Below are 24,607 nucleotides of genomic sequence, written 5' to 3' on the forward strand. Positions count from 1 at the left end.
TTATGTATCATTAAAACAAGATAATCATTCATGGACTTCTCAGTGCCATTTGAGAATAAGGATATAAGAGAGAGCGCTAAAAACACTTGTCCATCTCTAAGCTCAGCTCACACTTGAGTATCAACCAAATAAAGAGATTTCAATTTTGATCAAATTAAAATCATATATTTGTAACAAGTAACATCAGAATATGATTGAATTACTAATAAATAAAGAGTCATAGCAGGAAAATGGAACATATTCCTAATTATTTTTTGTATATAAACATATACTAGACAGATGACTTTGGCCGTTGTTATGTATCTCAGCCTGCTTTAAAAAGACACAATGTCAAGTTACAACTCTGAAGAGAAGAAGCCATTCTCTTTTATTCAGCTGCTGCCTCTTGCGGTTTTGAGCACAAACACGTCCTGGATGCTTTCTCGAGCTCATCTGTGCCATTTAAAATTTTTGGTGCATGTAAATATGCACTAGATGGGAGTCTTTGACCATTTTGATGCATTCCTGGCTTCAGTGTATGATGATACTGTATGTATGTGCATCTTCATTGTGCATTTTATCGGCTCATATCAGCATGGATTGCCTGTGAACCAGTCATAATATGATTCAAGCTTTGCAATAGAACTGTTATTGAAGAATGAGGCAATAAAAACACTTGGACCCAATCAAAAAACATAAGTAAACAGTTTCATTCATGAATATTTCAAATGTCATGACTGTGCAAAAAAATAAAAGTTTACCAACTTCATCAGTGGACCTAAGGGAAGATAATACAATTATAAAAATAAAAAAAGACCCCTTTAAAAAAATAAACAAAACAGTAAAATAAATTTCTTTGAATTTAATTCTACTTCCTTAAATCAAATTCTAATAGCAATCAACATCCTTTTTGCTACCTCAATTCAAATTCAGGAATTGAAATTCAATTAGCATTCTTCAGTCAATTCTAAAAGGTGCACAACCCTGATGTGTGTGTGTGAGCCTGATGGAGAAAGAGAGAGAGATAGAAAGAGCTAAATGGAGAGAGAGACAGGTGTGGATATTGGCCAGAGCTGGCTAACAATCTTCCAGTCAATCTCAATGTCAGCCAAGACATTGAGCCCAGCCAGTCCCATCAAAAGGACAGACAGGCATGAAATACGTGACCTGCATAATACTATGGGGTGGGTGGAGTCAGAGAAAGAGAAAAGATTTCATTTGTGTAATGGATCGAAGAGCCACTACTGCCAGAATACTGCCACAATGGAGTGCATCTTGTTTGCCCATTAGCCCTCTCTCTCTTTCTCTCTATTTTAGCTCACTGTCATCCTGATCTGCTCTGTGAAGACCAAGAAGTGCCTGCAGCAAAATTATGAATTTGACAGCCTGTGACCCTGTTGTTTTCACCTACCATACAAACAAACATTCATTAGCACACAGACACACCTTCTTTAGGACTCTAACAGCCCTAAATATAATGAAATAATTTAGGTTCATCAGATATTAGCCGTTTTATTCTGAGAGAGATTAGTTTAACTTTCTGGCAATTGAGGTATTGATCGGTCAAATATTGTTTTTACTAAACCATATTTTTGACCATTGTCCATGGTTGCCACAGTACATCCGGAAAGTATTCACAGCACTTCACTTTTTCCACATTTTGTTGTTACAGCCTTATTCCAAAATGGATTAAATTAATTATTTTCCTCAATTCTACAAACAATACCCCATAATGACAATGTGAAATAGTTTGTTTGAAAACTTAGCAAAATTATTACAAATAAAAACGAAAAGGGGAAAAAAAAAAAAAAAAAAAAAACACACACACACACCTCACATGAACTTGCCTTTGCCCTAGACACTAAAAATTAAGCTCAGGTGCATCCGGTTTCAACTGATCATCCTGGAGTTGTTTCTACAACTTGATTGGAGTCCACCCATTCAGTTGACTGGACATGATTTGTAAATGCACACACCTGTCTATATAAGGTCCCACAGTTAACAGTGCATATCAGAGAACAAATCAAGCCATGAAGTCCAAGGAATTGTCTGTAGACCTCAGAGACAGGATTGTATCGAGGCACAGATACATTTCTGCAGCATTGAAGGTCCTAACGAGCACAGTGGCCTCCATCATCCGTAAATGGAAGTTTGGAACCACCAGTACTCTTCCTAGAGCTGGCCACCTGGCCAAACTGAGCAATCGGGGGAGAAGGGCGTTAGTCAGGCAGGTGACCAAGAACCCGATGGTCACTCTGACAGAACTCCAGCATTTCTCTGTGGAGAGAGGAGAACCTTCCAGAAGCATAACCACCTCTGCAGCACTCCACCAATCAGGACGGACGGAAGCCACTCCTCAGTAAAAGGCACATGACAGCCCGCATGGAGTTTGCCAAAAGGCACCTGAAGGACTCTCAGATCATGAGAAACAAAATTCTCTGATGAAACAAACATTGAACGTTTTGGCCTAAATGGCAAGCGTCGTGTCTGGAGGAAACCAGGCACCACTCATCACCTGGCCAATACCATCCCTACAGTGAAGCATGGTGGTGGCAGCATAATGCTGTGGAGATGTTTTTCAGCAGCAGGAACTGGGAGACAAGTTAGGATTGAGGGAAAGATGAATGAGGCAATGTACAGAGACATCCTTGATGAAAACCTACTCCAGAGCACTCTGGACCTCAGACTGGAGTGAAGATTCATCTTCCAACAGGACAATGACCCTAAGCACACAGCCAAGATAACAAAGGAGTGGCTTTGTGAATGTCCTTGATTGGCCCAGCCAGAGCCCAGACTTCAACCCGATTGAACATCTCTGGAGAGATCTGAAAATGGCTGTGCACCGACGCTCCCCATCCAACCTGATGGAGCTTGAGAGGTCCTGCAAAGAAGAATGGGAGAAACTGCCCAAAAATAGGTGTGCCAAGGCGTTTTTTATTTTTAATAAATTTGCAAAGATTTCAAACAAACTTCTTTCACGTTGTCATTATGGGGTATTGTTTGTAGAATTGAGGAAAATAATGACTTTAAGCAATTTTGGATAACATAACAATGTGGAAAAAGTGAAGCGCTGTGAATACTTTCCGAATGCACTGTACATGCTACTTCAGGTCACTCTCCATCCATACCAATGTTAGAATAGCTAATTGGTGCGGTCTTGCAACTCAAACTTTAAAAAAAAAAAATAATTTTAAAGCGAGCATAAACCTTGATAGATGGCAAGACGTTTGGGAGCAAGAAACCAAAACCTATGCTCCACCTTGGGGTCCTGATCACCCTGTCGGTTTATTGTGCACTGATGACCACTGTACATTATCCCTTAAGGGTATGTTTGCTTCATTTTCCCACACTATTTACTTTATTTATATTTTAGCTTTTTGTTGTCTCACTCACTCTTTCTTTTCAGCAGGAGTGTGTTGGAGGAGTTGACTCTTGACTGTTTCAGGGTCGATCTTCTCATCCACTCCCACCAGGAGTTTTAGAGCTTTGGAGTCCACATCTCCCACATCCACACCTCCCTCATGATGGAAGAGCATGTAATCGCCCTCACGTGTGGCATAGATACACACGTAAAACTCCTCCTCCTGAAGATTAAATAATGTATGTTTATGGGTTACTTTACAAAAATCATGATCTACACTTTGTATGTATATGGTAACTTTGCAAAAGTTTTTATTAGTTGTGAAAATGTTGTAAAGTGAGAAGGTTTATCAATCAATTAACTTAATACAAAAGTGGAGTAAACAAAAAAAATTAAAATCAATATTTGGTGTGACCACCCTAAAACAGCATCAATTTCCTAGGTACACTTGTGGAAAGTTTATCAAGGTTGTTGGCAGATACTGTAGGTTGTTCCAAGCATTTATGAGAACATGCCACATTTTTATGAATTTAGCCTCAATTGCTTCTGTCTCTTTATGTAATCTCAGACTGACTCAAAGTACTGTGGGGGCATGCCAATTGTTACAGGGCTCCCTGCTCTTCTATTCTATTCACAAAAGGTTTGAGAGTCTAAAATGTATATTCCCTATTGACACACTAAAGGTGAAGATATAAATAACAATCTTAAGACAAATGCTTTTGTGAAACATCATATTTGCTTAAAATGTTGCAAAGAACTGTACATACACTGCCTGGCCATAAAAAAAAAAAGTTGCATACTCTAATATTTAGTTGGACCAACTTTAGCTTTGATTACAGTGTGCATTTGCTGTGGCATTGTCACAAAATTTATTTCTGTCTAGAGTTGCATTCATTTTTGGCCAAGATCTTGTATTGATGAGAGGTTGAATCACTCCGCAATGTCTTTTCCAGCACATCCCAAAGACTTTCGATGGGGTTAAGGTCAGGAATCTGTAGTGGCTAATTCATGTGTGAAAATTATTCCTCATGCTCTCTAAACCACTATTTCACAATTTAAGCCCGATGACTCTTGGCATTGTCGTCCTGGAATATGCCCGTCACGTCAGGGAAGAAAAAAATACATTGATGGGATAACCTGGTCATTCAGTACAATCAGGAAGTCAGCTGACTTCATTATATTGGTGCATAATGTTGCTGAGCCTAGACCTGACCAACTGAAGCAACCCCAGATCATATCACTGCCTTGTACAGTGAGCAATATGCATGATGGGTGCATCGCTTCATCCTCTTTCCTTCTTACCCTGATGCGCCCATCACTTTGGAATAAGGTAAAGGTGGACTCTGACCAAATTACCTTTTTCCATTGCTCCACAGAACATTCTTTACACGCATGCAGCCTGCACGCTACACGCCATGCACACACACACACACACACGCACACACACACACACGCACGCACACACACACACACACACACACACACACACACACACACACACACACCTAAAACGTTTCCACAGAACTGTATATATGAATACTTTATATGTAAATAAAAAAGTAAATGATAAATAATTCTTACTATTTACTAACTACTAATAAAAAATGCCTGTAATCCCAGGCATTCCAGTCAAATTATAGTCATTTTCAGAAGAGTTCATTCTTGCGTTATATTTCTTTGGACTAAACTATAAAGTGTGTTTTATGCAAATTTGTGCTGCAAGCTCACCTGCTTGTGGGCAACAAAGGGTTCAATCAGGAAGTTCTTCAGAATGCCTTTAGCCTTCCCCACCTGAGAGACAGAGAGAAATACATTTTAAAAGTTTGTGCTTTTATAGTGAGCATGCATGGTTACCTACGGAGTTAAACATCAAAAACCGCCTACGGTCTAATAGCTTCTCTTATTACAAACTTTCAATGAAAGAGACTAAAGCAAAGGGGCCAGATATGGAAGGAGGAGGTAAAGAAGAGGGGAGGCAGTATTCAGACAGTCTAAAGTCTTTGTGTTGGACATTTGTTTTGTGCACTTGTGACTGGACCGCAGAGCTCAGAGACTTAATGAGAAAATTGAAAGATTTGACAGGCATAGCTGCAAGCCAAACACATACACAGCAATCTCATTTGTGGTGCAGTCACAACAGCAGCTCAAAAGGCCAGTTGATATAAATCAACTAGAGTGAAAAAGGAAGGCAAGGTGGCATTTTAAAGAAAGGCAGAGAAAAATAGATGGATGATGAGGTGATAAAAAAAAAAAAAAAAAAAACACTCAGTGGAGAGTGGGAGATCCTCTAGGCCTCATGACCAGAAGGTGTGAAAGTGAGAGTAAGAGACAGGATATGAAAGAGATGGAGAAAAAAAAGTGTTTTTAAAAGATAGACTTGCAGAGACCTTGCAGAAATTGTTGAAATGCATGCAGAGAGACAAGCGGAAAAATAATGGTGTGGGACAATATGTCATAAAACAGACATATTTGCTACAAAATAGCTTCAGCTCTAAATGTCACTTTTAAGCAGGAATACATAAAGTGTGTTCTGTGAAACTCTTATTGTGTGCCTGCAGTGTGACACAAATAGAAAGGAGTCTATCGGTCTCAGCAATACCTTCTCAAATATATTTTACACCCTCAGGCAACAATGTGTAAAGGGTTATTAGATGAAGAATGAAATAGGATGCAGAAACTGCACATACAAATTAAAACCTAAATGTGCACACACCAGATGAATGTGTTCACTTCCAGAGGGAAAAGAGCTTATCAGCAAAATAGTAAAGATAAAGTTTGACAAGGATTTATATGTTTGTGTGCATCCTCACCATAGTCTCCTTCATAAGGCAGGGCTTGAGCCATTCTTTCACGCCAATCAGATCCAGATTCACACCAACCAATCCCAGCTTTCCCCGGCGCTTGATCAGCTGATCAGGCTTAACAACCAATCTCTGAACAGAAACAATATAAGCAACACGATAGTCAATAATCATATATCTAATGTATGACTGGTCTGATTATTTTTTCGGAGCAACTATTTGCAGTAGTTGTAAATAGCAGCAGCAACACATTTGCACACAAATAGTCTGATACACAGAAATTGAAGACAATTTGTGCCACCCAGTGTCGCTGTAATGGCGTAGTGTGTTAAGACGGTGTGAATGTCCTTTTTTATGCGGTTGATCCGGGTTCGATTCCCCCTTTTGTCCCACTTTTTCCCATACTGTTTTGTGTTTCCACTCTTAATATTTCCTTTAACACTACTTATAAAAATGGATATAAAGGTTGATTGCCTCACAGTGATTTGGTAATTGTGATAGTCGGAGAGATTTGATGGTTTGATGGAGGTAAAATTAACCAATTTTACAGTAGGAATATTGTAGTAACCATGTTTTTGGGCAATAGATTTAATGCCATTAACCATGGTGTTACTATAGTAATATAGAAACCATGTTTAATTTTGTGGTTACTATTATTTTACAACAAAATACCATGGTGATACTATGGTTACTGTAGTAAAACCACTGTATTTTTTTTAAGGTAAGGTTTAGGGGTTGGTGTTGTGTGTCTGTGGGACTCTAAATAAACAATTAATACACTGCAGTGATGCCCTAGTGTATTTTAGTATTCAATTAGGAGTGCAAATAGCATCTTACACTATTTGCACTTGGTGCTAAGAAGATGCTTTTTCTTGCCATTCACACTTAGTGCAAATAGCCTCTGCATCCCCCCCCCATCAATGAAGAACAGTAGACATGAGCTTCTGAATTATGTAGATTATTTCAGAGACTAATCACCTAAGCTAATTTAGATTTATTGAGATAGAGAGCCAATAAAACATTTGCGCAGGAGGGAAAAGGTCTAAAGTCTGAGACCACAAGTGAAAATGATACTATCTAGCATTATTTCCCCATTTCAAACAATTAAATTAATATACTAATATTTTTATTGCATACTATAAGCATGATATTTGAATAAAAGGTTTACATGAGCTTATGAAGCGTGTTAGTATTTGGTAAGTTTCCCCATTTAATCCCAGCATGCATTCGAGCTGGCATGGACTCCACGTGTTTGTGCAAAACCTGAAGATCCATGTTATCTCAGCATGATTTAAGAAGTGTGCATCAATTAAGGAAATCGGAGTTATCATGGTCCGTCACAAATTTGCTTACATTTGATTAGTGACTTTGAAAAATTAAATGAAGAAAAAATATATAACATTCAACCCTTTTTCTAAGTCAACTTTCAAAACTTATTTCCAAGTAAAAAAAAATATATATATACACATACATACATATATATATATATATATATATACACAAATATTTTGTTAAATAAAACAAGATTTCCTTTTTTTAATAAATACAGAAAAAACAAATCAGGATATACAATAGCTTTCTCAGTCTCTTGACTGATAGAGAGAGAGATGAGTCATATCTAATATCATTATCCTTTGGGCTCCTCCATAAAGGTGATTAAGAGTGCTTTTACAGCAGTAACTGAGAGGCTGTCCCTTTACTGTCACAATAGCTCCTGATAGCACAGCAGAATACTAATGCCTCTTCGTCCTTCTTCCTCTATATCTCTCCATATGATTTCCTTTTACTCAATTACCACTCATGGTGACTTCTTAGTATAACTGCCCTACATTGAGTAACCAGTGGTAATTGTAATGCCCATTACTTTAATTGATGAGTGCTGGACATAGTAACATAGTGCAAGAACTACAGTACACTGAAGGTTTGTGAATCATATGGGGGAGCTATACTTTTAAAAATATAGCTGACCCCAAAACAAACATTTTGTTTTCAAACCCTTATGAGGTGATGAAAGAAGGATTCATAAGAAATTGTCATAAAGCCTCTTAAACTTTTAGCATGCTACTTAGAGGTAACAGATTCAGGTTAAGTCCAAATCTGACCCCGGATCAGTTATTTCCAACAGTTTTCTTACCTCCGTCAGAAGCCAAGGGTGATCCTGGACAAGCCGTTCCCAGTCAGTTTCTGCGGTCACATTAGCATAGCGGAAACGGTTCTGAACAGCGGCTTCAGTACAGATGTGTTTGTAGAGGAATTCCTTCCCCGTCTGCTCAGATATAGCTTTGGCTGACATGTTGTTAAACCACTGCAGAGAAATTGACACAGCAACTCAGAGCTTTATTTACAATCAGCCATATGAGATCAAAAGAAGAAAGATTGAAAAACAGCTTTCCAAACGCGTCACAAAAGTTACTGATCTTTCCTCAAGAGCAAACCGGAAGACTGTGATATAAAGTCTTTAGTCAGATAGTCAGTCGTTTAAAAAAAAAAAAAAAAAGATCCTTAGTAACCAGGACATTGACCAGGAAGTTTGGCTCAATGAAAGTAACTCATTTAACCCTTCCTTGCTCTTCTGTGTCAATTTGACCCTTTTGAATTTTTAACACTGATTTAACTTAAATTACATTACATTAACTTAACTATGTTTTTGGCCAAAAACTTCATGACATCCTCCACAGAGATGATCTGAACCTGACAATGTCATTTTTTTTTAAATTTCATGTATTTTTACACAAAGCTACAAAAAAAAAAAGTCCCTACGTTTTCCTTAAAGCTGCGCCATGTAATATTTTTTTACAAAGTTAATTTTTGAGTGAGTTCTTAAAAAATCCATGTTCAAAACCACGTCCCTGTCTCATCCCGATTCACTACAGTCAGCCTACAATAATGATTTTTATTTTGAGGTAATTTGAGTTGTTGGGTCGGATTTGGCACGAAATCGCAGGCATTTGTCATTCATCCTTGTGTGTTTACGTCATACAGTGCATCCGGAAAGTATTCACAGTGCTTCACTTTTTGCACATTTTGTTGTTACAGCCTTATTCAAAACTTTATTAAATTAATTATTTTCTTCAAAATTCTACAAACAATACCCCATAATGACAACGTGAAAGAAGTTTGTTTGAAATCTTTTATTAAAAATCACATGTACATAAGTATTCACAGCCTTTGCTCAATACTTTGTTGAAGCACCTTTGGCACCAATTACAGCCTCAAGTCTGTTTGTGTATGATGCTACAAACTTGGCACACCTATTTTTGGGCAGTTTCTCCCATTCTTCTTTGCAGGACATCTCATGCTCCATCAGGATGGACTAGTCTCCCAGTTCCTGTCACTGAAAAACATCTCCACAGCATTATGCTGCCACAACCATGCTTCACTGTAGGGACGGTATTGGCCAGGTGATGAGCGGTCCCTGGTTTCCTCCAGACATGATGCTTGCCATTCAGGCCAAAAAGTTCAATCTTTGTTTCATCAGAGAATTTTGTTTCTCATGGTCTGAGAGTCCTTCAGGTGCCTTTTGGCAAACTCAAGGCAGGCTGTCATGTGCCTTTTACTGAGGACTCCGTCTGGCCACTCTACCATACAGGCCTGATTGGTGGAGTGCTGCAGAGATGGTTGTTCTTCTGGAAGTTTCTCTTCTATCCACAGAGAAATGCTGGAGCTCTGTCAGAGTGACCATCGGGTTCTTCCCTTCTCCCCCAATCACTCACTTTGGCCGGGCGGCCAGCAATAGGAAGAGTCCTGGTTGTTCCAAACTTCTTCCATTTACGGATGATGGAGGCTACTGTGCTAATTCGGACCTTCAATGCTGCAGACATTTTTCTGTACCCTTCCCAATCAAGTTGTAGAAACATCTCAAGGATGATCAGTGGAAACAGGATGCACCAGAGCTCAATTTTGAGTGTCACGGCAAAGGCTGTGAATACTTATGTACATGTGATTTTTTATTTTTTTTTATTTGTAATAAATTTGCAAAGATTTCAAACAAACTTCTTTCACGTTGTCATTATGGGGTATTGTTTGTAGAATTTTGAGGAAAAGAATGAATTTAATCAATTCTGGAATAAGGCTGTAACATAACAAAATGTAGAAAAAGTGAAGTGCTGTGAATATTTTCCGGATGCACTGTATACGTAAGCTGAGAATGAAGATCTGGATGAGAAGCGGGAAGCGAGTGCAACAGCAACAGCAACAACTGTTAAGTCAGTCCAGTCACGATTTCAGAAGTCAGGACAGCAGCGGAGTAATATTACTCTCCTAATGGATTTAACTGTTTTTTTTTGTTGTTTGGTGGTAAGTTCCCTGCTGCTTCAAATGCTCCACTATCATCCTTGGCCCAAAGAAACCCAAGATCAAGGAACTTAATGACTACAAACCTGTCGATCTGATGTCTGTGGTCATAAAGTCTTTTGAGAGACTGATGTTGGCTAGGGCCCAAATGATTAGTCGATGTTATCGACAATGTCGACAATAAAAAAATTGTCAACAAACATTTTCATTGTCAAATAGACATTTGATCTAATTTAATGTAACATGAGATCACTTTAAACTCTAATGATGAGAGCAGCATTGCAGCAGTAAATACAGAAGCACTCTCGTTGTGGAATAAGTGGAGCTGGAGCTGCCACTCCGCTGAAGAAAAACCTTGCGCGTCGAGTGTCTTTTAAAGGAAACACCCCGGCCGGCATGACATCTTTAATGCAGTTATATTTAAAGCGTTATAGCTTTATTAAAAGTTCAAATAATACGGAAACAGATCATGTAAATAACTACAAACTCCGAAACTGGCATTTATCTGAGTGGTCAGCTCCTTTTCTATGAGTTGCACAAATGTCCCGATCTGAAGGGAGAGATTGTAACCTACCCAGCTGATGCAAACTCTCTCGCGGGGACATTCATACCTCAAGCGTGAAAACTTGCTGCAGCTTGATTATAACGTAATGGCTCATGACTTATTGAATCATAATATGTCACTGTGCATTTCTTATCGTGAAGAAAATTGGCAATACACAGCTTTATTATGAGAGTTTGTTTTTTTGTGAGTTAAAGATGGATTGAAGTGAACAGAAATGTGAGAGAGGTGTAGTCTTCGCCCCATTATACACTGCAACAAAATACGTTTTTGATATGTTTGTTTTTTGGCTTGTTTTCCAATATAGATATGCAAAACTCTTAAAACAACATACATGTTTTAGCAACTATACTGCAGAAGAAAAAATTGTTATCTGAGAATGTTGAATATAACATTAAAAATACAAATATTTTAAAATAAATCTAAAAATCCTTTAAAAAAAAAAAAAAAAAAAAAATTTTGTCTTTACTGCACTCGCAGAAGTATAACAAGTAAAAAAATACTTGGATACAAAATACAGTTCCTGTATATTTAAGATACATTCTCTTAAAGCAAGTCTAAATATCTTATATGTTGCTTCTAAATTAAATGTATCTTGTTTTAAGGATTTTTAGATATTTTTAAATGGAAAACAAGACAAAAACCCTTTTAATAGGATTTGCAGTGAATATCTTGTCTGAATTAAACTTATAAAAAATATACCCATATATGTCATATGTGTGTGTGTGTGTGTGTGTGTGAGATCAAGTTGACACTTGTACATTTGTATTTATTGATGCTCAAGAAGGCAACATACTACTATATTTTATGTAATTATCTGTAATGTGGATTCTGAAGGGCAGTACTATAAAAAACATTTTATCTCTTATACATGTATAAATTATGAAAGGGGTGTGAATATTTGAGACAAAAGTGAATGCAAACTTATCTTCTCAACAATATATTCTGTTTATTAAACCTCCCATTAATGGGTTATCAGCTGTCTTCCTTTTTTTCAGCTTTCTATCTTGTTTCTGAACAGCAATCTAAATCGAGCATTTCTGTGATTTGGTGACTAAAAACAGCCATTTGGCTCCTTGGTGTTTCAGTTTAGGAGCCAATGACCCCTACGTCATTTTTGTAATCTGTAGCCTTGGAACCCATGCACATTTAAATTGACTTTATTAAACACTCACGGTTTAATAAAATGCTACCCCAATACCTGCTACTAACTAGCAATAGAAAGTAACTAATCATAATTCACAGCTGTGGCATAAACTAAAGGCTATTGGCCATTTAAAAATGTCCCTAACATATTGTTTCAATAAGAAGTACATCAGCAAACAACAGAAAACTGTACTCATCGAGAGGGGTCTTTAAAGAAGTAACTGTTGTAAAGTAAATGATTAATTTTCTTTAACAATTCGTAGCATCTGTACATTTCCTGCACTTTCTTTGCTTACAATGTCTCTTCATCCATCACCTCATCCCCTTGTCTCAGTCTTTACCTTTCCCTGAATCAGAGATGGCAGCTAAAAATAGTCTGGGTGCCAACCCTGATTTGATTAGCACAAGACCCTGCACCTGTTTTGCAAGAGGGCAACATTACTTCTGCAGTCTGATTGATAGATAATAGAAGTACAATCAGGTACATCAGTGAACAGCACTAATCTGCTGAGCTCTCGAAAACCAAAAAGCATCAACACATTGAAGGAGCACTCAGGGATTTTTTTCCTCATTAAAAAGGTTTTACTCCTTAAGAAATAAATATTAATTTTTAAGCATATGTATAAAATCATTAGCAGCTCACATGAGATGAAGACTCCAGTCATTTCAGTAGCCTTATAAAAGCCGTTACAATCTACATGGAGAGGGTCCCCTCATGGGGACTGCCATATTAGATTCCCATGATCAGCTGAATACTACTTGTGTATCTTAATATTTTTCTTAAGAATAAATTGACAGTCATTGAAATAATCTGATTTTATTAGCCTGCTCATAAGCTTGCCTTGTCTAATACAATAAATTCAATACTTCCACACTGGTAACAACCAATGTATTTATCTATTAACCTTTTTTGTAACCACCTCACAATAATTGTTTGAATATAAAGTCTGTAATATGTGTTAGTTTAATGACACCAACTGTCATAAGAAAATGTACTTTTGACATGGAAGAAAAGAAACAAAACTTTTGGTAGCCAAGAGCTGGAGGTTCTCATTGAGGAAATTACTGCAAGGAAAAACGTTCCCCTTGGGGAGCTTAAAATTATATCACGTCACAAAGTAAGGGCGGGTATTGGAAAGGGTCTACGCTGTGGCCAACTCTGTTAGGGATGTGGATGGAGTGGAAAAGATAATCTCAGTTTTCTAATGATGTTTCTATGGACTCCAAAGACCGCAGAGAGAGTGCTCTATGTAGCTCATCCATTTGAATTAACTAGCATTAACATTAAGAAACTTCAAAACAACATTTATTGTTTGAATTTCATGATAATGTTTACATAGTTTGAAAGCAAAATCTTACCTTTTGGGATTTAAGACAACTGTGTGGTTATCCTAAATTACGATGATATTTACAACGATTTTAACTGAATTATTCTTGTTTTCCTTATAGCAACAATCTTAAGAACTTAGAGGTTTTTTTCAGGAATACAAAATATTCTTAACTTATTTAGATAGAAATGAAGAAGAAAATGGAAGTTAGGAAACATTTTCTTCTTAGGAATATTTTGTGAATCCAGCAACAGGTGTCAGTGTAAGTCCAAGATGACATATTAAATTATAGAGTGCAATTTTAAACATGTAATTAGGTACAGACCACATAAGATACAGATATACCACAGAGCTACATCGACAAGTAGGCTAATCTTCAAAACATTTCCACAGATCTGGGCCCATGAAATATACATTTTGCCATTATAATAAAAATGTTTAAAACTAGAGTCATCAATATATAAATGCTCAGAGCCAACTTTTAATTTCCACAAGATCCTCACATCTTCTTCTGTATGAGAAGCTGCTGTTGATCACAAGAAGATAAACACAGTACCATTCCCCAAAAAACCCTATAATAGACCTTTTACACACTCCTGGTTTTGGAACGCAGAAGTAAACGTTTGCAGGGTTTACTTTGACAGCAATGAATGGGAGTGAATGGAAGATCACAGCAAATATTTTTTTTCCACTTAACCATTTGCAATCAATCCAAAAGAAAAACAAATCCTCCATTACGTTTGAATGACTTTCCAGAAGAGGAAAAAAAAATAGAGAGAGTGGTGGATTAAGACAGTTAGATCGCAGCTGTGGTAATTCAGTTTTTAAAACTAATTCCAGGGTAATAAAACACAAAGCATAATGTTATAAATTTACACTCAATATTTAAAAAAAATTAATATAAAAAAATTGGAGAGATTCACGCTGATAATAAGGCAGAAATGCCTCATCGCAGTCTGTGGAAAAGGTCTATTACTACTAGATATGAATACCAAGACCTGCTCTCAATGGAAACTTTCATACATGAATGCATTTGTGACTGGCAGGCTGCGGTCTCATTCTGATGACGTAATCAGCCTGCCAGAGACCTTTCAGAATGTGCAGTACCAGACTGTCAGTGGGGTGACCATTTAACCTTTGTTTGAAAGTCAAGAGGCAAAATAAACTGGTCGGCAGAGAATGGAACGGAAAGTCAAATATCTTGTGTCAAATTTAGCAGAACAACACAGACACAATTTAGAAACAAAGACTTACATATAAAATATATATATTATATCAGGCTTTTAATGAACAAAAGCATGAGGGAAAGAGTAAGGCAAGATGATAAACCAGCCGATAAGGACAGCAGCAGTTACGGGAGTCACGGTTTCCCGTACAGCTGATAAAAATCTGTGGTTTTATTCTCAAACTGCACAAGAGAAATCTGGCTCTATAAAAACTCACAAAACCAAACATCTAAAATTAAAAGAACAAGGAACTTTTATTGATTTCATGTGCAGCATTGTCTCCCGACAAAACAAAATTCTGTTTCGCAATTTCATTATTTTCCTTATGACATCCTACTGTAATTATGGCAATGAAATCCAATGTACATCCTTCTCTGTAGTCATCTTAATCAGACTGCAGGATTCATAAAATGTCTTCATTTTAATCAAAAAGACATATGCCTACAAATACATATTTTCACTTTCTACCAGCAAGGACAAACAAGAACGCTCAAAGTTAAATGGCATTTTCTCTCCTTTTTGATATTCGAAAAAAATAAATTTCTAAAATATCACACAGTTTTTCACCATTCCCATTATCCAATTAAAATTGATGTGGCTGGACATGCAGAGAAGAACAGAGTGTTCAGTCCTTGACCTGAGCAATTTACTAATGAACAGAGACCACTCCACCCCCAACACCCTTCTTGCACATTACCTATCCACCAAGATATCTTTGCTGTGTGGTATGTTTATAAATAGAATTAGCTATTTATAGAGTACTGTATGGGATACATATGCATATCAGTTGATTTGAAATCAGTTATTCAAAATGTATAACTTAAACATGTCATAAAAGTTGGGACAAGTGGTCTCAGTCAGATCAGGTTTAGATGTGATTGTTTTCATACTGAGGTGGGGTGTTTATGTGCTGCATTCTTATGAGGCAAGTGCTGTGTTGGAACACAGTCAAGCTAGAACTTAGGGCAATTAAAGGATGCTTTCAAATGTGACCTCTAAAAACAAACAAAATTCAGTAGAACGAGAAAATTATTTGTTTTGGTGAGATAATAAAAATAAGATGAGTTTAGGCCTTTTGCCCCTTTCCTATAGAAATTCTGCTCTAGCCTTGCACTATACAAGTAATCAATTAAAATATAGTAATGTAGCACTTGATTTATTTTAGCCCTTGAATTACTCACTTCTGCTTGCATTATTCTCCTTTGCAAGTCATACTTTATAAAAGTGTCTGCTAGAAGTACGGAGAAGCGAACATGTATTCAGAAACTCATCCTCTCTGGGTCACACTCACAATGCTGTATCAATCTTAATCTCAGAGGTGGGGGCAAGTCACACATTTTGAAGTCACAAGCATGTCTCAAGTATTAACCATCAAGTCGCAGTGCAGACAAATCAAGCAAGTCAAGTCGAGTCCTGATATGTATAAAGTCAAGTCAAAATCACAGAACCAAACATAAATAAAAGTTAATATTTGGGCTACATATTTATTTTTACCCTGAAAAGATGAACTTATATAGATATCTCTACATACATGCATATTAATTATATACATATCTGTGCTACATGAATATCTGAAAATAAAATAAATAAATAAAATTCAGTTACTTACATAAAATTGAAATGAAAATACAATCTAAATTATTGTGTCTAAAATTGGTTGGAGAGTTGTTAACTGTGAGTTGTTAATTGTTGGCAGTGTTAACTGCACAGGCACCAATCAGTAGTGCTGGCGGTTCTGTTGTGCTTCAGTTCATTCTTGCATATTAATTAATTAATGTCACAATAACTAATTTTTAAACAAAAATTGTATTACTGTTTACACATTATTGAAAATGAAAAACAGTCAAGTCATTATGAGACACTACGTTCTCAGAAATGACGTGACACTGCAAACATACTTTAAACAACTTTTTTTTGCAATCTTAACACTCTGGTTCATGTAAATGAAAACTATGACTGGCGTTAGACTTTGGCTGTGTCTCAAGACTTCGTGTGCTGCCTACAAACAGTAGACAGCATTTTTGGGCATCAAAACATCTCGGTTACGTACATAAACTCGGTTCCCTGAGACGAAGGGAATGAGACATTGTGTTCTGCTAACACATATGGGGATTGTTACTCTGTTTTGGCATAAAGTGTCTCATAGCCTGCGAGTGTTGCCGTCATGATGTAATGCATGAAAAATGTATCCACAGAGCCACCGAAGAGGCCGGATGGAGACACTGGAACCTCCAACAGAGCGGCTTATTCCTTATCACGCATTTCTGTGAGGGTTAGACAGATGTGACGATCCAGAACAACCATGTTGCTCATTTACTTGCCAATGGCCGGTGCAGTGAATTCCGTAGCGGCGCGGACCTCTTTGAATGTCCCTGGATCGGAGCCTTGCTCGTCCATTTGCTTGAGGAGCTTGACTTGAAAGACCTGGAGCACCGCCATCGAGTGGAGTGCCGAACCAGCTTGGCCCACTGCTGAGTATGCTCTTCCAGCCAGTGTGGACATCAGTCAACACAGCTTGGAAGGATAAATGGGCCATGATTTTCACACCCTGCTACTCGCCGGGTAGAGGTGTGCCGCTACATCCTCCTCCACAGGGGTTAGTTTTCTTCCCTGTGATGCACATTAGAGAGGATGGAATCGCTGCACGGGCAAGCTGAATAGGACACGCACCAGGATTTTGACTGTTCGTTATAAACTTCTGGGAAGAAGGGGGCAGAACCAGCTGCGGGGACATCCAGTCTGCAGGAACCATTAATCAAGGTGAGATTGTGCAAGTTCCTCTGGAGGAGAACACTCAAGATCGAGCTCTTCGACTGCCCTGGAAAAGGATGTGAAGCATCTCCTTGTCAGTGGCATGTACACGCTCCTCGTCCTCGCTGGGGGAAGGGGCGGTAGCGTCATCCAATGACTACTCAGCAAGACATGACATCATCCCCAGTGTCAGAACTGCCGAACGAGATGATGCCGTGCACAACTGCAGAAGGCCGGAGCTCATCACGTACATAATGTATTGTCATAGATGCGCTACATGGAGATTGAGGAGTTTGCGGGGTGTGTGCCAAAGAGGCGGGTGGGAGGGCACAGGAGGCCGAATCATCACTCAGAACGAGGGCGATTTGCGAACAAAGCGCCTTGAGACTCATTCTCTCACAGTGAGGGCAGTTTGTCTCCATGAGAGCTGACTGAAATCAACAGGAGCGAAAATTTTCTTTGTTAGTTTAAACGTTTTTCTATAACAGATTCCGATTGCCTTTGTTGACATTCATGCTTCTCTTTGTAGTTTCAGTCCTCCACTTCAAGTCAAATTCGAGTCTGAATTAATTTACTCTCAAGTCAAAGTAAAGTAATTTTCTTACTTCAATCAAGCAAGTTGCGACCTGAATGAGACTTGAGTCAAGTCTTGTAACTCGAGTCCCCCACCTCTGCTTCATCTTGATTCATCTATAATATAGGCTATTAGCCATTGACCCGCATAATCAATGTAGAGGCATCAGCCAACAGAAACAGATGAGTCACTGCTTTGGCCACAGTGGACTTGTAGGCATTAATTTACAAATTTTGGCAAACTGAGTTTTTCGTGCCTCATTTTACATTTTGCCCCAGTTCACTGGTGAAATGAACACTTGGGGCACTAGAAGAAGTGTTTATATTATTCACTGTCACACAAATCACGAGTAAAATGGCTGATTATGACTTTATAAATGCTTATTTTTCCACTCTTTCACTAACACACTGCTATGTTATCGAAACACTCTAACGTATCATTTGAATTTTTTTGAATTTTAGGCTTATATTACCACTTACATTTACACACTAGCCTAATTAACCCTCATTTTAATTTACCTTGAATGAAATGTAGGTGTCCTCGCTGTTGTTATTCATGTAGGGGCCCGAATCCAATCATAAAAAAGGAATGAAATATTAAACGTAGAATATCACTGAATTTGACATGTTTGACATAAAATGAATATATAAATGCACAATAAATCAAACTAAAATGGTGATATGTCCATGTGTGATGTAAAAATTTTATATTCAATGTAGTAGTAGTAATAAGAATAATAAGCATAAGATTAATAATAATAAGACGACGACTTTATCAATAATAATTAGATTATATTTAAGCAATTTCTCCAGCAATTTGTGGCTCAGGTGGTATTGAGTTGGCCACTAATCGCAGGGTTGGCGGTTCAATTCCCGGCCCACATGACTCCACATGTCAAAGTGTCCTTGGGCAAGACACTGAACCCCAAGTTGCTCCCAATGGCAGGCTAGCGCCTTGCATGACCGCTCTGCTGTCATTGGTGTGCGAGTGTGTGTATGAATGAGTCACAGTGTACAATGCTTTGAAAACCGCTAAGGTTAAAAAAAAGCGCAATAAAAGGGCAGACCATTTCCCATTTTCTCTACTTAGGCTGGGCGATAAAACGATATCGATATTTATCACGATAAAGAAAATCCACGATAAGCTTTTGAGGAATTTTCAATATTTACTGCGTGTCGCAAAAACACAAACAGTTCGGCTTTCTCAGGCTGCGTTTCCTCTGGGGCAGATGAAATCCGCTCAAAGAGCTAGGAGAGAGTTTGCTCCGCACCGCTGCCAATCCTACGATCCACCTTGTGAGCATGACACCCAGCTTTCATAGGAATGAATTGAAAACGCTATAAGCTTCACTCAGTGGTAACGTAGGGTCAGACTGGATGAACTTGCTAATGCTAGCTGCCTTGCTAACGATTAGGTTGCGTCGGTCACCGGATTGATTCCATCCGCACCGCAAGATTTCATGACAACGGTTGTGCCCTCTCATCGTCTCTAGTGAAGAGCGCGACAGAACAACAGTGATGTGGACAACAGCTCTGATCTTTCTGCGCTGTAATCTTAAATATTGTTCTCTAGCAACAAACATGCATCATATCTGCCCTGTCCCGCTCCGCACGCATTGCCTCTTTTCCCTGCATGTGTGTAGACATGAAGCTCCGCATGAGTTAACGTGGTTTCAAAGCACCTTTTAGACCATAACGTTTTTCCCTTCTAAATTTATTTTTATTAATCAGCATGTTACAAGCCTTTAATATTAAACAAATCGATTTCGGTTCTAATTTTGTGAAAATGTATTAGATGTCTGGAATGGATAAAGAAAGACTAAAATTACTAGTTGGTAGACTAGTCTCTCACTTGAATGAAAATATTAAAAAAAAAAACTTTTCTAAATTTTCTCTTGGGACACCCCTGAACCCACATTCAGCATCATTCCACAGTCACAAGGGCTTCTATGCCCCATACTTGGGTATCTGAATCTAAAGAAATATAAAAAATATTTTATTTTAAATGTAAAAATATTCCAACAAACACTGGACTGCTGTCACTATGCTTCAGAACAAACAGATGATCTTTTAACATTCATTTCAATTGATAAACTATAAAATATTTTAATATTTTGGTAAAAGATCCCACAGACCCCACTGCTTTGGCTGTCTCTGGACACCCTGAGCAGTATTGTAGACACTATTTTGACTGTTTAGAATTTATTTTTTCTTCCTTTCTTCCGTCAACTTTGAAATAAAAAAAAAGAAAGTGCAATGTGTAAATGTATATCGTGATAAATATCGAACAATATGAAAAAGATTATCGTGATAACAATTTTTGCCATATCGCCAAGCCCTAATATATATAATGTTTGTATGCATGTATTTGTGTATTACTGCAGCTGCTGGGTTCAAGACAATTTCCCTACAGGATAATAAAGCATAACTTAACCTAACCTAACACAGATAACTAGCTTGACAAACACTACAGCCAAAAATAGATTATTGTAGGCCTTCTAAAATTACCAGGCGATCAAAGTACAACATAAATGCATCATAAAGCATTGCTGACGTGTTACATGCATATTCAATTAAAAGTATTCACCTTAAAAGCAGGTCTTTCATATATGCATGTTACAAAGTAGCATATAAAATTCCATCCTTGCTGTGAGTAGAGGTTTACATTTGCATCCCACACTTAACAAAAATGTACATAGTTCCTGACAAAACACCACAGTTACTACAATTACTGTTGTACAGTAAAACTTGAACAATATTATGCCATTAGCCACCAATATAGTCAAAAAAGCTTTAGAAGGCTTTCTAGACTGTCTGAATTACATTGCATATATTTATTATTTTACCGGGGTAGCAATAACTGTACTAACTATGGTAAATGATGCTATTACCATGGTATTTTTTGTAAGGGCCAAGATGGATAATGGGCAAGAGAAAAAAATGGGAATATGTTTCTAAACACAGTGGCTAGTCGCAGCTACAGCATCCGTTGTTCCATTTAATTCCTTAGATTACAGATAGGGCTGCATACCGTCTTACTATTGATTTCCTGCATACAAAATTACCAGTTGGTTTCTGGCCAGTGTGCGGACATGCTCATACTGGGACACGCAGCTGGTTTTGTGGCACAGTAGTGTTAAAGCTGATTTATGACTGCGTTTCCACACATAAGAAAGATGTGGGGATGAGTGGTGTGATAAAGATATTGATCTTATTACACTCTACATGCAACCACAGATATATCTGATACATGAGTGGTTTCTGTTACATTTCCTTTCTCTACAGATGCTGAGATAATACATCAAATTTTAAAGACAGTTTATTAACGACATGTTGCAGTCACTAAAATGCAATCAGTCTCGTAGCCCACTAATGTTAAAGTGCAGGGTGACTGACATTATCCAAGCTTATTTTGGTCCTCACTGATTAGCTAGATTCATATAAAGAGCACAAATGCAGCATCCTGTCTGTTACATTAACTGCTGTCTGCCTAAACGTCCCATCTCCTCCCTTACTCATAAAACTGAAAGGGATGTTTTGGTTCAATAGAAGTTGAGCTTACTTGACAGGATTTGTAGAATATTGTTGAGTGCCACAAAAAAAATATTTTGACTTGTCCGTCGTTTACAAAAAAAAAAATGAAAGTGAATGGGGCCAGTCCATAATCATTCAAATACACAGAGTTTCAAAAGTATAGCCACAAGATGTTATCATTATACGTGCTAACATGATTTTTACGTCATAAAATCGATTACAAACATTATTAGTGTAAAATGTTATCCAATATTACAACTTAACTTGTAATGCCGGTCAACCCTGTAATCTGGTAAATTCTGTAAAACCAGTAAATCCCTGATTTTATCTCACTAAAATAAGATTAACACATATAATGTTTACGTCTTGTTGCTATCCTTATCAAACAGTGTGTATTTTAACATTTATGGACTAGCCCCATTTACTTCTATTGTTAAATTTAGTCTGTAATATTGTTTTTCGTGTTATTCATCATTATGCCACAAATGCTGCAGAATGATCTTAACTTGTATTAAACCTGTAACATTCATTTAAAACAGTGGACCGAGCTCCAGCAACAAGGAAACAATTATTTAATGAATGCGTTTTAACGCGTGATGAGTGTTTTGGTTTGTTATCAAGAAGAACAAATACACCTTACACTTCCGTATACGTAAAAGATGTGACAGGAGCAATTCATACATTAATATCTGAAGTAAAGACCGGTAGAACCTGTCTGTATTCGGATCTGTTATCGTGAGTGCCTGATATAATTATTTAAAGGAACTAATAACAATATACATGAATAAGCCATGTCAGAGTTCGTCAAGGATGTTTACAGATTTTTGTAAACAAACAGAGCTGTGGCAATGTACCTTTTATACTGTCCGGCCCATATCTTTCTTTGCTATATTTAAGTCCCAATGATGGACGAACTGTTTTCAGTAGTCACTTTTTGTGTTACTAATACATTTATCACAAAAGTTCCTTACCAGTCTTATGTATGTTTCCGGATTGCAGGTATTCTCCTTCCAGAGAGTTCCGATGTGCAGTGTGTTGACAGTCGAGATATGTATGGTTGCAGGAGACACTTTCTTCCTCCCTCACTGTTCTGTCATCCGTTCCTGTTTTCTCTACGCCGAAATCTGACGATGGCCTTGGCTGATTTCTTCTTTCTCTGATTGGCTTTCGCCATGCCATGTTTCTCAAGGTCACGCCCACTTTAACGGTGAACCATTCATCGGATAATTGTTTGATTGGCTAATTCCATGCCGTTTAGCCAATCTTGCTGCACCGTGAGACTGCCTATTGTGTGTTTAGCAACGAGCTTCATTGAACCCCAATAAATTCGGAAAATGACCCAAATGGGCAATGTGGACTGAGTTTTGAAAGTGGTGACTTCTAAACTGAATTGCCACATTTAAATTTTGCCAGACAAGTAAACAGTCATAGACAGTAAGTGCATCATGACATTCACCCAAATATGTAGGTCAAATAGGCCTACAGTGTAGGGTAACTTTCTTAATAGTAATCCACTACAAATTATGAATAATTTCTCTAAAATTTTAATTAGATTACCAATTACTTCACTGAAAAAATAATCACGTTGCTAATTACTTTACTTTCAAATTACTTTCTGAAACACTTTTCTATTCAAATTCATATTTCTTCCTTGTTCATTTTTATACACAAGTCATACACTCGTGACTCGGCATCTCACATTTCTCCTTCACAATGACTCGTTACAAGGCATAATTAATGTAGGCTACTCTACATAAATAATACATTAGAAATAAACAACCATATAATGTACGTAAAAGTATTACATTCATTGAAAGTCAGTAACTGTAATCTGAATTTAAAATGTAATGCACTACACTACCTTTTTGACTAAAAGTAATTATATTAAAGTAATTCATTATTTTTTAATCAGATTACACCCAACACTGGTCAAACATATATATCACTATCTATCTAATATATATATATATATATATATATATATATATATATATATATATATATATATATATATATATGAGAGAGAGAGAGAGAGAGAGAAATGTATAACGATATATAGGCTAGATAGTATATTTAGGCAGTTGTATAGTCAGTATGTTTTCAAAATATAATAATAATTATATTGATAGGTGCAAAAACAAAAACACAGATGTCACTCAGTAATTTTTCCTCTTTTAAAAAGTATTACTCCCAAAGAAAATTTTTACCTATTAAAAACGTATTAAATCAGTACCGCCGCTCCTTATAAGCAGACTACGCAGTCTGCGTAGGGCACCAACTCCCTAGGGGGGCATCATCTTACCGGCTGCCTTCACTCACACGTTATACGTTATTATAGGACACGAAAGGAGTTGCGGAACACAGATGATCGCTTCACGCTCATATCACGCGAACGCATGTCGTGTAATCATGGATAACTGTGATTTCTACAATGGCAACAGTATCTAAAAACTATTGTTTGAATGATACTGTATGCACGCCTCTAGGTGTCAGTGTAAATCCAAGACAACATAACCAAAACATTACTGAGAGCGCCTCTTTAAAAAAAATGCTTCTCTATGTCTTTGCACAAGTTTAACTAGAAGAATTGGTGCTGGTTTACAGACTTTTTTTTGCACAGTAATTAATTTATTTTACATATGTTGTCTCCTATGCAAGAGCAAATTTTTACATATGTAGTCTCTTATACAAGGAAAAATTAGACCGAGGTAAAATGAATAGAACTACAGTTATTTCAAGGTGTCTGCCATCACAAACATATACAAATGTATCCATAGCCCTTATTTAGGGGTAATATGCGCCATCTGGTGTTAAACTGACCAATTAAATTTTTCACCTAAAGAATTTTTCCAGATTTAGGTCTTCTTTTAACTTCAAATATGTTAAACAAAAAAAGTAATTGGAACCAATTTGTTTACACAAACTTATGCAGTATTAAAATCATGGATGAAAACAAAAAAAATCTCTCTTTTAAAAGCAAACATTGTAAACTGTAAAAACCAGTGGCTCACCTTTCCCAAGACGGTTTCATGAGTGTATATATTTTCTTTTGC

General features: G+C 37.3%; 1 protein-coding gene across 1 annotated transcript in view; it reads right to left on the reverse strand.

The window, feature by feature from the left end:
• LOC127653308 (ATP-citrate synthase-like) overlaps positions 1 to 22,674 on the reverse strand; it is a 42,703-nt gene extending 20,029 nt beyond the window's left edge. Inside the window, exons 1-5 of the mRNA XM_052139954.1 lie at positions 22,526 to 22,674; positions 8,276 to 8,446; positions 6,151 to 6,273; positions 5,069 to 5,131; positions 3,373 to 3,563 (exon numbers count right to left, since the gene is read on the reverse strand). Of these exons, the coding sequence (XP_051995914.1) occupies positions 3,373 to 3,563; positions 5,069 to 5,131; positions 6,151 to 6,273; positions 8,276 to 8,434 (536 nt within the window). The 5' untranslated portion in view covers positions 8,435 to 8,446; positions 22,526 to 22,674. The remainder of the gene's footprint in view (positions 1 to 3,372; positions 3,564 to 5,068; positions 5,132 to 6,150; positions 6,274 to 8,275; positions 8,447 to 22,525) is intronic.
• Between the last annotated feature and the right edge of the window lie 1,933 nt (positions 22,675 to 24,607).

This window comes from Xyrauchen texanus, chromosome 12, assembly GCF_025860055.1.
Source record: "Xyrauchen texanus isolate HMW12.3.18 chromosome 12, RBS_HiC_50CHRs, whole genome shotgun sequence".
NCBI lineage: Eukaryota > Metazoa > Chordata > Actinopteri > Cypriniformes > Catostomidae > Xyrauchen > Xyrauchen texanus.